The following is a 13,802-nucleotide window of genomic DNA, read 5'->3' as shown; positions in this document are numbered from 1 at the left end:
GACTCAGATACCTGTGGACTTGTGCTTTTAAGGGTAACACAGAGAAATTCACAGGAACTATGTCATGTGAACAAGGCAAAGGATAGAGTGACTCAGCTGGTATTAATACTTGCATCTAGACATGCAGGAAAGGGCAGTAGTAAAAAGGATGGAGTGACACAGCTGGTATTAATACTTGCATCTAGACATGCAGGAAAGGGCAGTAATAAAAAGTACCCCCAGAGCCTCAAGAAGGAGCCAGCTCTGTTACTCTTGGTGCCTGGAGTTTAAACTTCTGGACAACAAGCTATGAGAGAATGACTGTGGTGATTTGTAGTGCTTTGTTGGGGAGCCTTAGGAAATGGACTGAAAGTGTCACTTCATTGCCTTTGTCTCTTGCTTCAGTGGGCATGGAGTGGATTTTTCAGAGGCTTTATGATGTGTGACTTAGGAACAGAACAGCAGATTACAAGAGTCCTGTGAGCTAGATGCTGACAAGATTTGTAAGAATGTAAAGCAGTGCCACTGCTAAATTTCCGTTTTAGAAAATAGTGATCTTATGTATTTGTTATTGATTGATTGATTTCAGTAGCCCTCGTATATACAAATGACAAATGGATTGAGAAAGAAATCAGGGAAATAACTTTACAATAGCTTCAAATGATATAAAATGTCTTGGGATTACTGTAACCAAGCAAGTGAAAGACTTTATGATTAAAAATTTCAAGTGATTGAAGATATCAGAAGATGCTAAGATCTCTTATGCTCATGGATCTGAAAGATAATATAGTAAAAATGGCCATCCTACCAAAAGCAATCCACAGAATAAATGCAATCCCCAACAAAATTTCAACACAAATTTTCACAGAAACTGAAAGGACAATTTTTAACTTCATAGGGAAACAATTAGTAAATGGGACCTTTTGAGAATCATGGATGTGGCAAAGGACATTGTCTTTCAGACAAAGCCTATAGAATGGGAAAAGATTTTTAACAATTACCCATCTAAAAAGGACTAATATCCAAAATATATAAAGAACTCAAATAACTAGACATCAAGAAAATAACCCAATTTAAAAGTAGAGTACAGATATAAACAGAATTTCAATATAGAAAACTCAAATGGTTGGGAAACAAAAAAATATTCAACATTGTTAAACATCAGGAAAACACAAATCAAAACTATGTTATATACCTGCCTTATACCTGTCAAAAATGGCAGGTTAATAAAAACAAGTGACAGTACGGATGTAGAGAAGAACACCGCTGGTGGGCTGTAAGCTTGTACAGCCACTGTGGAGATCACTGTAGGAATTGATCCACCTTCAGATCAGCTATACCACTCCTGGGCATACACCAAAGCATGCCTCATCCTATCATAAAGCAACCATTTTCATGGCAGCTCTGTCTATAATATCCAGAAAATTGAAACAATCTAGATGTCCCTCAACAGAAGAATGGATAAAGAAAATGGTATATTTGCACAGTGAATTATTACTCTGCTGTTATTAAAAAGAAACCATGAAATTCACAGGTAAAAGGATGGAAGTAGAAAAAATCATCCTGAGTAAGGTATCCCAGACCCAGAAAGACAGAAGTGGCATATACTTGCTTACCTGTGGCTATTAGCTGTTACATCAATGATAACCAAGCTACAATCTCTAGAACCACAGAAGTTAGGTATAGAGTAAGGGACAGCGGGTACAAATAGATCTCGTTAGGAAAGGAAGATTGAAGTTATGGATGGGTGGTATTGCAAGACTGGAGTAGGAGGATCAAGTTGTGAGGGGAGGGAATAAAAGGAGAAGCAGCTAAAAGTAAGGGACATTTGATGTGTAATATGGAAACCTCATACAGTAGAAGCTTCCCAAGATAATGCATATATGAAGGCTGTCTAAATGAAGTAGCCAAGTAATGGGAGTGATAGAGTTCTAACTATCCGTTCCTTGTCACCAACTGAATCTTCCAGAATTAGGTTTCATCTAATTGAGTTGTTGGCTAAAGGGGTCCCATGGGAATCCCCAGACAACCCAGGGTGTTGCTAAGGTCATAGGTGGCTCTCTACAAACTGACAGCGGGCCCGTTGCTGAAGATAACACCTCCACAAGTCATTGAACCTTAGAAGTCAAGCTGATGCATACCTAGAGCCTTGACCCTTACATTCTAGTGTCTGGCAGGAAGGTACTGCATGCTACCGAAAGAGAAATGTAAACACCACGGCAGCCACAAACCCTTTGATCAATAATAGCATCCTGCCTGCAAGAGATGCTAGAGTGAAACTCAGAGATCAGTCCCTTGCTCAGACATCCTCGGGGAAACTTGCTCCTACAGCAGGTGGGAACAAATACAGAGACCTAGAAACACTTAGCCCTAAATGGGATGTTTCTACCAAATCCTCCTTCTCGGGGAACCCAGTGGGAGAGGAGATGGAAAGAGTGTAAGAGCCAGAGGGGATGGAGGACACAGAAAACAAGACCTTCTTAGTCAACCTGGTCAAAGCTCGTGTGAACTCGGAGAATGGGGCAGCATGCACAGGGCCTTCACAGGTCTGCAGCATGTCCTCTGCATATATGTCATAGCTTCCAGTAAATGGAGCTGTAATTTTATTTATTTTTTGCTTTACCTGAGTTCTTTTCATTCTGTTTGTCTTGTCCAACTCCACTGTGATAGTTGTGTTTTATTATGATTCCCTAGAAGCCTATTTGTTTTCCAATGAGAAAAAGAGTGGTTGTTGATGGTGTGGGAGGTGGGGAGAAACTGGGAGGAATAGGGAGGGGATATTTCATGTGGAAAAAGTATAGTTTCAATGAAAGGGGAAAAATAAAAGCATGTACCTTGTAAGGTCGCCTTGAGTATTTGGATGACAGGAGTGGAATGTCATGGTTTGACTATGTAATATTTCTCAGAGTATCATGATTTCATTACTTGGCCCAAGATGGTGCTGCTGTTAGGAGGATATGAAAACTTTCCAAGCTGGGACTTTGCTTGAGTAACTCAGTCACTGGTGGCTGCAGTTGGACCCTTCCTGACCACTTCCTGTCTCTGCCTCCTTGACCATGGTTTATTTATTTATTTTTATTTTATAATTTTTTATTTATTACAATTTATTCACTTTGTAGCCCAGCTGTAGCCCCCTCCCTCTGCCTCTGTCAATCCCATCCTCCCTCTCTCATCTCCCATGTCTCTCCCCAAGTCCACTGATAGAGGAGGTCCTCCTCCCCTTCCATCTGACCCTAGCCTATAAGGTCTCATCAGGACTGTCTGTATTATTTTCCTCTGTGGCCTGGTAAGGCTGCCCCCCACCTCAGGGGAGGTGATCAAAGAGCCAGCCACTGAGTTCATGTCAAAAGACAGACCCTGTCCCCCTTACTAGAGAGCCCACTTGGAGACTGAGCTGCCATGGGCTGCATTTGAGCAGGGGTTCTAGGCTATCTCCATGAATGGTCCTTGGTTGGAATATCAGTCCCAGAAAAGACCCCTGTGCCCAGATTTTTTGGTTCTGTTGCTCTCCTTGTGGAGCTCCTGTCCTCCCCAGGTCTTCCTATCTTCCCCTTCTCTCATAAGATTCCCTGCATTCTGTCCAAAGTTTGGCTATCAGTCTCAGCATCTGCTTTAATACTCTGCTGGGTAGAGTCTTTCAGAGGCCCTCTGTGGTAGGCTCCTATCTTAGTCCTTGTTATTCACCCTCTTCCGATATCTATCCCATTTGCCTTTCTGAAAGAGGATTGTAAAAAACTGAACTTTATCATGCTGCTGTGATCATCATCATCACCTGTATGATGTACTGAACCCTCTGACACTGGGCAAGATAAACCTGTCCTCTAAAAGAAAACAAAAACAAGCAAAACAAAACAAAAAAAACTGATTTGAAAAAAAAAGTATTTTACATACTGGATACATTATTTGTTTAAATATAATTTAAATTTTCCCAGTTCTAATTTTCTTTGGTAAGTATTGATACATTTTACTCATGTTAATAAAGCCCCTGGAACCAACAGTACAGTTGTAAAAGGAGTCCCGAGTCCAAAATGTTTGAAACCAATCGATTAAAATGTGAATCCTGAAAATGGTTTCAGTTTTGGCTGTAAGAAATCAGGGGGAAACACTGAGGCCTGAGCCCCCAGATATCCGTGGTTGACAAGCTAGCGTTTACTGCTTACAGATCCTAATGATGGGTGGCCTTGCGAGACATGAGGACCCCAAGTGCAGACGAGGTGGATGTCCTGTAGACCATGGGATTCTCTTTTCCCTGCGGAAAATCTTCTGGTCGATTGTCATAGTTATTGCTTGTTAAAACTGGTAAGATACTCGTCAAGGACCACGAGCAAGCGTCACACTTAAATGATCTTTCATACAGACACAAATAACATTTTAAAATCACAAGAGTCTCCAGCAGAATTAGCTCACGGTAAGTTCCCTTTCATGTAAAACAAATCCTGCCCACGCAGGCTTAGGTACAGGAGGTGGATCCTTGTTTTATTTCTCCACAGTGTTTTTACTCTCCCAATGTCCTGGCCTGTCTATGAGAAGCCATCATCCCCAGGCCTCAGACTGTATCAACATGCTGATTTCATGCAGTTTGGGTAGGGATAGGTCTAGATTTTGGGACACTGGCTGTGAGCCATCTTTAGGAAATGAAAAATCTAATGGAACCATTTTCCTGTCTGTGTATAACTGATAAGTGGACACAGTGCCTATCTATTAGAGACACCACCTTGGAAGGGCAAATGAATCCACTTCCATTTCTTCTGACACAAAGCTTGTTTGATGCATCACCCAGCTTTTACCTCATCTCAAAGTTTCAGTCCTCAGCAGTCTTTATCTTCCTTCTCACCAAGGTCAGCCCTTCACTGCTGCCCTTGAGTTCTCTCTGGTACCGTGTTCGTTACTTTTAGACCTATTTTAAATGGTTCCCTTCTCCATTCTCAAGCCTAGAAAAAGTCTACACTAAACAAGGAGTCTCTTTTATCATTGATGTAGTAAACTCTGGTTCCTTTGGCCCCTCTTCCTCCTGCTCCCTAAACATCCCAAATTTCTCTTTCCTATACCTTCAAACATCAGCTGTGTGCAGAGGATTCTTGAAAACCTTCTGTTGACAGCTCCCGCTTTTTAGCTGAGATCTTGTTACTAAGATCTTCAGTTCAGTTTCTGGCTCTAAAATGGACTTCCGTTTAGGAAGTTCCATCTTAGGAAGTTCCACTTTTGCTTTTGCTGTTTCCTTCTCACCCCACATCCTCAGTTTGTATCCCATGCCTGTGTTTGCCATCCTATGTATAGTTCTTGGTCTAGTGGAGAACTAATGAAGACCGTTTTGTCTTTCATGATTCCCTAATTCATTTCATTACTTCTGCACTATGTGGTGTTAGAGCAACTGAACTTTAAAGGATATTTGCTTCCACAGGTAAGAAGAGAACATCATGCTCTGTCATGATTTCAATATTGTGGGAGATGTGTGCCGAGCCCTTGGCACCATCTTCTCCAACAGCCATGGCAAAGAGTTCTAATTTTAGCTCTGCGTGCAAACCAGCAGCCACCTGTAAGACATCAATTACTGGTTTTAAGACTAATTTTGAAAACATACCTAACTTCTCCAAACTTTAGCTTTCTCAATCATAAATTTAGCAGTGGTAAATATAAGCATGTGGGCGGGGGGATGTGAATGAAGTCTTGAGGAAATGTGTATTATTGCCATGAACATGACCATGTCAAGACCCCAGTGCCTCTGACCCACTGGAATGGCAAAGCCTTTTGCCAACCCTTGGTAAGTGTGAGAATGTTGATGGTAAGTGTAGAAGGAAGGCATTTACAGCAGCTTCCTTTTCCAGGGTGTATATAGGCCACCAAGATGAGCTAAGCCTATCTCCTTGTTCAACTATATACAATGAACCTGCCTCTTCCGTTCAGATATAAAGATAAATGTGTGGGCTTTCCAGGCGGTTGGTACGCCATCTCTACTAACATGGCCCACCGGATCCCAGCTTTACTGTAGGCGTCAGTGAGTCTATTCTTCATTCCCTTGTCAGCCCAATGGTCGCATTTCCACAGACCAGCTGTGTGCCAGGGCATGTATGTCAGAATTAGTTACATTAGTGTAAAATTCCAAGAAGTAGATGGGACTAAAGATAAACTTCTGAAGGGTGTTGGAATTTGTTTCTGGCACATCTCCAAAGGCCAAATAGTAAAAGTTTGATGTCAGCTATCAGGAGTTGATAGAACCTTAAGGAAGCCAGGGGATGGTGGCCCACACCTTTAATCCTGGCACTCAAGAGGCAGAGGCAGGCGGATCTTGATGAGTCCGATGCCAGCCTGACGTATAAGGTAGTTCTAGGACAGCCAGGGCTACACAGCTAAACCCTGTGTTGAAAAAAAAAAAAAACAAACCAAAACTAACTAACTAAATAAAAAAATAAAATAAAATTTAAAAACTCACTTACAGATGCGGGCTTAGTGCAAGCAATGAGGTCATTGAGGCTGTGCCTGTGGATGCACCTGAAGCTGTGGCCCGAATCAACCTGGTTTCCTTTTAGATGGGCTGACACAAAGGCCAAAGCAGGTGCTATATGGGTGGGTCAGGGGAGGGGTTGCTGAATGACAGGCCATTGGAAGCGGAGGGAACTACTGCAATACCCGTAATTGGTTTTCTCTGAGTTACTTCTTCTATCTCCATTGGTCCTTCTCCCTCTGCTTCGTAAACATGCCAAACTTCTCTTTCCCATATTCTCAAACATCAGCTGTGCATAGAGGACACTTGCAATTTTTTTTTCTCTCTGACTCTGAACTGAGATCTCTGTTCAATTTCTGACCTCAAAACTTTAAGTCATGACCCTACATCCATCCTACAATCCGTAATTGTGTGATTCCTTTTGAGTGCTGGTCGTGAGTTTGTCTGATGGCTGATAACGGTAAATTTTATTTGAGATAAAATATGAATGTAATGTAAGAAAATGACTCTCTCCTGCTGCTTGGTCTCAGGGATTCTCATACAGGATATGTAGGACCACAGGGCCAGTAGAGGGAGACAGAATTAGTGTTGATGTCAAACTGCTTGAGTCTGAAAGCAAGAGGTTTGTACCAACAAAGAGGAAACTCAGTGTGTAGTGAAGAGACGCAGCAAGGCATTGGGCTGCTTGCCTTGTTCTTGGAAGGCACGCTAGCCAGGAAAGGAAGAGATGTTTCTGTTCCTAAGCTGCCGCTCCAGGAGGCTGGTTAAAAAAGCAGACTTGGGAACAGTTCTCTAAAAAAAATAAATAAATAAATCACGCACTACCACATGGAGAGCAATTAGATACAAATGGACATTTTAAATACAGTTTTATAAATAATAGAATTGAAAAAAGTTTTCCATATTTTTTTTTCATGCACACACTGTATGTGTGTGCATGCTGGATTGGATCCAGACACAGTCTCGGAGAGTCCCAGGCTTGCTCCTCCAAGGCCAGCAATCAGAAGGGCTGGGTAGTGATGGAATTCCGCAGGAGGGCTGGAGGAGTGCCACAGTACAGTTTGCCCAGGGTTGGAGTGCATTCGTTCAGGGCTGGCAACTAACCAAGGCTGACCAGTGGTTAGATTTACATAGACAGAAGACTGTAGATTATTATTATTATTTTGGTCAGAGCCAAAACCTACTGTCAGAAAGAGGAAAGAAATACCTTTATAGTGTGGTGAGCTTCAAAGAATACACACTGAGTTTTTACTACTTATAAAGGTTGATCCAGCAGTCAGTTAGCTATTGGAACTATCTGTTCTTTAGATTAAAAGGAGATTTACTATCTTCTTAGAACAGTAGAAGGGCTTGCTTTGATGGTTTTTCTTTTTTATGTTGTCAAGAGTCTGACATCTTTTTAATATATGCTTATTTGGGGGATATGGTGTGCGGGCTTCCCTTTGGACCTGTATTTGCCGTGAGCGGTGCCTGTGGGGGTTAGAGGACAACTTTCAGGGTTCACTTCTCTGTTCTTACCACAAGGGTCAGGTTGAGAGGCTTGATGGCAAGCACACTAGCAGCCATCCTGCGGGCCCCAGGATTCTGAAATCTTGACCTCGTACAGTGCTGACTTATTCAGAGAAATAAATAGTCATGGATTCGATGGATGTAATGTAATGTAAACATTGGCTTATCTTTGGAGTTTCAGCCTGTGTCCTACTGTTTTCTCTAGACTGTGATAAGCAAACTAGGGGGGGTCTTCTGCAAGAGCAGCATGTGCTCTTAACCACCTCACCAGCTTTCTTGTACCCATGAATTCAAGGTTTTAAAAGGTCATTTGCACATGACTTTGTATAAGTGTACTCCTGAGATGAGTGAAGAGAGCTTCCCATGTGTTTCTAGCTAAAGTTATTATTATTATTATTATTATTATTATTATTATTATTTTACTCATAGCCTTTTTATCATGGTTTTTATTATGCTATGGAGCCACATAGAGGACCAGGGTAGGGAATCTCTTCCTTATGATATGAGAAGAATTAGACCTACTCATGGTTTAAACTGAATGTCAAAATGATGCAAAAGCCAACTGCAATGGAAACACACACACACACACACGTGTGCACACACAAAGAAGCTCAGTAGCATAGGGACTTACAGGCCCAGGTTTATATGTCACTTTCAGTCCAGTACTGGGTGGCGGCTGCTTCACTTTAAACCTACCAGGAAGAAAAATGAAGGAAAATTTATGGAGTAATGAAAACCAAGCCATGAAGGAACTAGGGTGCTATAAAATCAAGAAGGTGTTTAACTAGGAGCCAGGGAGTCCACACCGTTGTACAAACAACCAAAGACCTTAAAATTCCATTGAGAGAAGATTTGGGGATCCACCCATTTTACACCTGCTTTTTCAACAGTTCTCATGATGTGGACTCCAATCAGTGTTCCCACCTTTGGTAGTAGTCGCTGATAGGCCCAGGCAGAGCGCTGCCAGTGCTTGGCTGTTGTGTGCTTTGCAGTGTAAGCTGTCAGTGTTAAATGTGAATGCTGGCAGCCAGGTCATGCAGCTACAGAATAATGGCGCTTTGGGCAAACAGCAGAGCATGGGATCTGGGCTTCCTCTTGACTTGGTGTGGGGTTTTCTTGCTTGGGGAGAGGAGGGACTGAAGATCAGAAAATGCTGAAGGGCTGGAGAAGTCCTGTGCTCACACATGTTGCTTGTTGATTTCTTCCTGCCTGTGGCTTGTGGGTTCTGCCTGGGGATGAAAGGCCTGGAGTACTCTGCAAAAAGCACTTACCTCCACACTGACCCCTACCCCACTCCTATGAAGATGAATACAATAATATCTGTCATAGTTTCAGGCATCAATGGGCCTGAAACTATAACTCAGTTACATAAATAAATTTATGTGGAAATTAAGCCCCATGCTCCTGAACAAATAATGAACAGGTGAAAGGAAAATTCAAAAGAAAGATTGGAAAGTAGGTTGAAAGGAGTCAAATGCAGACATAACTTGTGCGGTACAAGGAAAGAAACTCTAGGAGAGAAGTTTATCTCAATAAACGGCTGTGTTGATACTGCGTGCCTATCTCCTCTCAGATAAAAGCCTCTATCTTGGAGGAAGTTCCTTAAGACACAGGATGGTCTAAGGGGAGGTTAAATATTCCATCCCGCTGGGAAACCGCTCATGACACAGGAAGTAACGACTCAAAAGCTACAAGAAGTTCCTAACTCTGACTATTTTACCAGACTACTCCCTCCCCAAGAATATATAATGGATCAGGAGAGGCATGTTGAGACATGTGAACTGACTAGAAGAGGCTCAGACCAGCCAATGTACTCGGAAGGAGCAGAGTTGAGGGGAACTGCCTGGAAGAGGCCCAGACCACGCGAGCTACCTGAAAGAGACACTCTCCAACATGTTGAGCTGCTTACAAGGGGTACAGTATACACCAAGTTTCCAGTTTTCCTGAGCTGTGACCCCTGCTGTGCTGGGCTTTGGGGATGCAGCTGACTGCTCCTGTAAACAACCTCTCACCCATATTCCTGTAAATAGCCCTCATAATGCTCACTGGTTCAGCAGGATACATTTTGGTGGTTGCCTTACTTTGGTCCATCACTGGTTCCCTATCTGGGATGAGTAGACATTTGTTCATGTCTCCTCAGGAATAGTGTCACATAACAATTAAAAAAGAAAAAGAGATTTCAAGTCCAAGAGTATACATCAAGGAACTAGAAAAGGGGATAAGCCTAACCCAAATTTGCTGAAGGAAGGAAATAATAAAAACCAGAGCAGAAATAAATCAATATGACAAGCAATACATAAACAAAAAAGATCAGTGTCATGAACTCAGTGGCTGGCTCTTTGACACCCCCCCCTCCCGCCCCCGAGGGAGAAACAGCCTTGCTAGGCTACAGAGGAGGACTTTGCAGCCAGTCCTGAAGATACCTGATAAGCTAGGGTAAGATGGAAGGGAAGGAGGACCTCCCCTATCAGTGGACTTGGAAAGGGGCAGGGAGGAGATGAGGGAGGGATGGTGGGATTGGGAGGGAATGAGGGAGGGGGCTACAGCTGGGATACAAAGTTAATAAACTGTAATTAACATAAAAAATAAAAATTATATAAAAGCATAAAATAAAAAAATCAGTGTCAATAAAACTGATAATTGGTTTTTAAAAAGTAAAGAAAACTTATGGCTCTCAGCTAACCAAAGAAAACTAGAGAAAAAAACAAACAAAAGAAAAACAAAAATTTATGATAACTCAGAAACAAAAACTGTCACAAAGGATTATAATATATAGTTATATACCACCAAATGGAATTACTCAGATGAAATACACATATTCCTTGAAAAATACAAATTATCACATAGGTTGAGTCAGGAAGAAATAGAATACCTGGGCAGACTATCAATACTTAAAGAGAATGGATAATTAATTCAAGGCTTCCTGTATCAGTTACTTTTCTTGTTGCTATGGCAATATACTTGAGAAAAGCAGCTTAAAGGAACAAGAGGTTATTCTAGTTCACAGCTCCAGGATGGGCAGTCAGTCCGCCACAGCAGAAGGAGCATGGCTGTGAGTTGGCTGGTTATGGTGTATCCTCAGGAAGAAGAGAGATGAGTACTCATGCTCAATTTGCTTTCTCCTTTTTTTTTTTTTTTTTTCATTTTCCTCATTGAGAGGTCCTGCCTACATCCAGGGTGGATCTTCCCTTACTGAAAATGCTCTCACAGACATGTCCAGAAGTGTGTCTCCTACATGACTCTGTACAGAATCAGGCTGACAATGAAGATTAACCACTGCAAGTATGCCATGTCAATGTGGCCCCTAAATCACTTTTAAATCATAGCATTACACTACTGGTCCAGATAGGCTCATGGACACCTCAAAATGCAAAATTCAAACTGCAAAATGCAAAAGAAAAGTTTATTCCAACCTCAACTTCAGCCCAGCATCACCTTAGCAGTTTGGCCAGAAAAAAATTACAAAAGACTACACATTGTTGATGGACAGTGATGCAAAACCCCTAGTACAACAGGGTCAAGTGCAAGTTAATTGTGTGTGTACAAGTCAGTCAGTGTAACTCCTTTACAGAGCTGAAGATAAAACTGATTATCTCAATTGACACACACAAAGCATCTGACAAAATCTGATGGTCCAGACATAAAAGGAAAGTTGCTTTATGTCATAAGGGCTCCTACAGAAGACTCAGAGATGAAATCTTTCCCCCTGAGGTCTGAAGAAAGGCAAATATGCTCACTCTCACCACTCCTGTTCATCGTAGCATGAAAAGCACTGGCATTAGCCATCAGATGGGAGAAAGAAAAGGCATCCAAATTGGAAAGGGGGAAGTAAAATTACGTCTCCACAAAAAAGCCAGATATTGCATGATAATATCTGCTAGAGAAAATAAACTGCATAAAATTATTGGGCACAAAGTCAACCTTTGAAGATCAATACAAATTTTATACTACAAAACAGTAGCTAAAATATTGGGAAGATAATTTCACAATGTGATAGCACTGAAAAGCCACACAAAATAATCGAGAAAATAGTAATATATTCAGCCACAGAGCACTCTGAAAGACAGCAGGAAAAAAAATGAATGTAAAGATGCCTTGTGTCCGTGGATTGAAAGAAAACTATTAAAATGCCCATAATAAACAAGGTGTGGTAGCACACAGTTATAATTCCAGCACTGGAGAAGCTGAGGCAGGAGGATTTCTGCACCTTCAAGGCCAGCCAGTGCTAGATATTGAGAGCCTGCCTCCAAAAAAGTGAAACCCAAAGCAAAACGCCCACAATACTTAGCAATGTATTTAAGCAGCACAGTCTCCTCCCAAACCTCCATGGTTCTCTTTGCAGATTGTGCTGGCTGGTTTAAGTGTCAGCTTAACACATGCTAGTTAAGCGTGCGTTCCTCAATTAAGAAAACATATTTTCTTAATTGTTGATTGATAGGGGAGGGCCCAGCCTGTTGTGGGTGGGGCCATCCCTGGGCTGGTGCACCTGGGCTCTCTAGGAAAAGAAGGCTGAGCAAGCCAGGGGAGCAATTCAATAAGCAACACCTCTCCATGGCCTCTCCGTCAGCTTCTGCCCCCAGGTTCTTACCCTGCTTGAGTTCCTGTCCTGACATCCTTCAGTGATAGACTATGAAAAGGACATGTAAGCCAAACAAAGCCTTTCCTCCCCAACTTACTTTTGGTTATGGCATTTCATCACAGCAATAGTAGCCCTAACTAAGACACAGAAGTTGGGGGAAAATATCCTAAATTTATATGAAACCGTAAGAGATGCTTAATAGCCAAAATAATTCCCTGGAAGGAGAACAGAGCTGGACTATCACATGTCCTGATTTAAAGCCACTAGAAAACTACAACAAAGACAGCATGAAACAGACATAAAATCTGACTGACACATAGATCAGCAGAATAGAACAAAGAGCCCATAAATAGATACATATATATTTGCCAAGGAATTTTTAAATAGGCTCCAAGAAGACACAAAGAGGAAAGGGCACCTCTTAAGTAGGTGGTGCTGTAAAACTGAATTTTTACATGCAGAAGAAGGAAAGTGGAGCCACATTTAAGACCATAATTCCAAATCAACCCAGAATGGATAAAAACTTAAACATGGTACTTCAAACTGTAAAATTCCTGGATAAACACAAAGAAAGAGAAGCCTATGGACAATGACCTTAGCAATGACTTTTTGGTTAGCACACTGGAACTCAAGGACCCAATCAAGAACAAATAGCTAGTATTATATCAAACTAAAGAGCTTCTGTACTGCAAATGCAACAACAAAGTGAAGCGGAAGCAAGCAACAGGCAGAAAAAATATCCACCAAGCATGATTATGATGGGTCATTTAAAGTTACAAAGAATTCATACAATACAGTAGTGGGAAAAAACTCACAGTAAATCTGGTTTAAAAATAACCAAAAGACCTTAGCATTTCTCTACTAAAATATGCTCAATGAGCACATGAAAAGTACATATTAGTTACACATTAGTAATTTAACTACAAATTAAAAGTATTAGGGGACACTACCTCATACCCATTAAGATGACTCTTTTAAGAGAAAACCCAAAGGTAAGAAATGTGAGAGAAGGTGTGGAGGAAAGAGAGCTGCCCTCCTGGTGGGAATGTGGACCGGTACAGCAGAGATTAAAAACTGAGTAGTCACAAGACCTAGAGGCTCCTCTTCTGCGAGTGTAACCAAAAAAAAAAAAAAAAAAAAAAAATGAAAACTCCATCACGTAAGTATTAATAAACACTGTCGTACACCCTGCAAGTGCCATCAATGAACGCCAAGACAGGAAGACAACACATCAACAGATGTGTGGATAAAAACAAACATCAATAGATTTTAAAAAATAAGATGGATATAAAA

The 13,802-nt window shown here is 41.5% G+C and overlaps 1 protein-coding gene across 1 annotated transcript in view; it reads right to left on the bottom strand.

Annotated features, from left to right (window-relative positions):
* Positions 1 to 3,952: 3,952 nt before the first annotated feature.
* The window catches only part of Spag17 (sperm associated antigen 17), a 214,246-nt gene continuing 204,396 nt past the window's right edge, over positions 3,953 to 13,802 (bottom strand). The window contains exons 48-50 of the mRNA XM_055628204.1: positions 8,562 to 8,622; positions 5,369 to 5,513; positions 3,953 to 4,278 (exon numbers count right to left, since the gene is read on the bottom strand). Coding sequence (XP_055484179.1) covers positions 4,145 to 4,278; positions 5,369 to 5,513; positions 8,562 to 8,622 — 340 coding nt within the window. The 3' untranslated portion in view covers positions 3,953 to 4,144. The remainder of the gene's footprint in view (positions 4,279 to 5,368; positions 5,514 to 8,561; positions 8,623 to 13,802) is intronic.

Source organism: Psammomys obesus, unplaced genomic scaffold (assembly GCF_907164565.1).
Source record: "Psammomys obesus unplaced genomic scaffold, mPsaObe1.curated_primary_1811, whole genome shotgun sequence".
In the NCBI taxonomy this organism is placed as follows: Eukaryota; Metazoa; Chordata; class Mammalia; order Rodentia; family Muridae; genus Psammomys; species Psammomys obesus.
The sequence above is the reverse complement of the archived record's forward strand: the minus strand, read 5'-3'. Positions and strand labels throughout refer to the sequence as shown.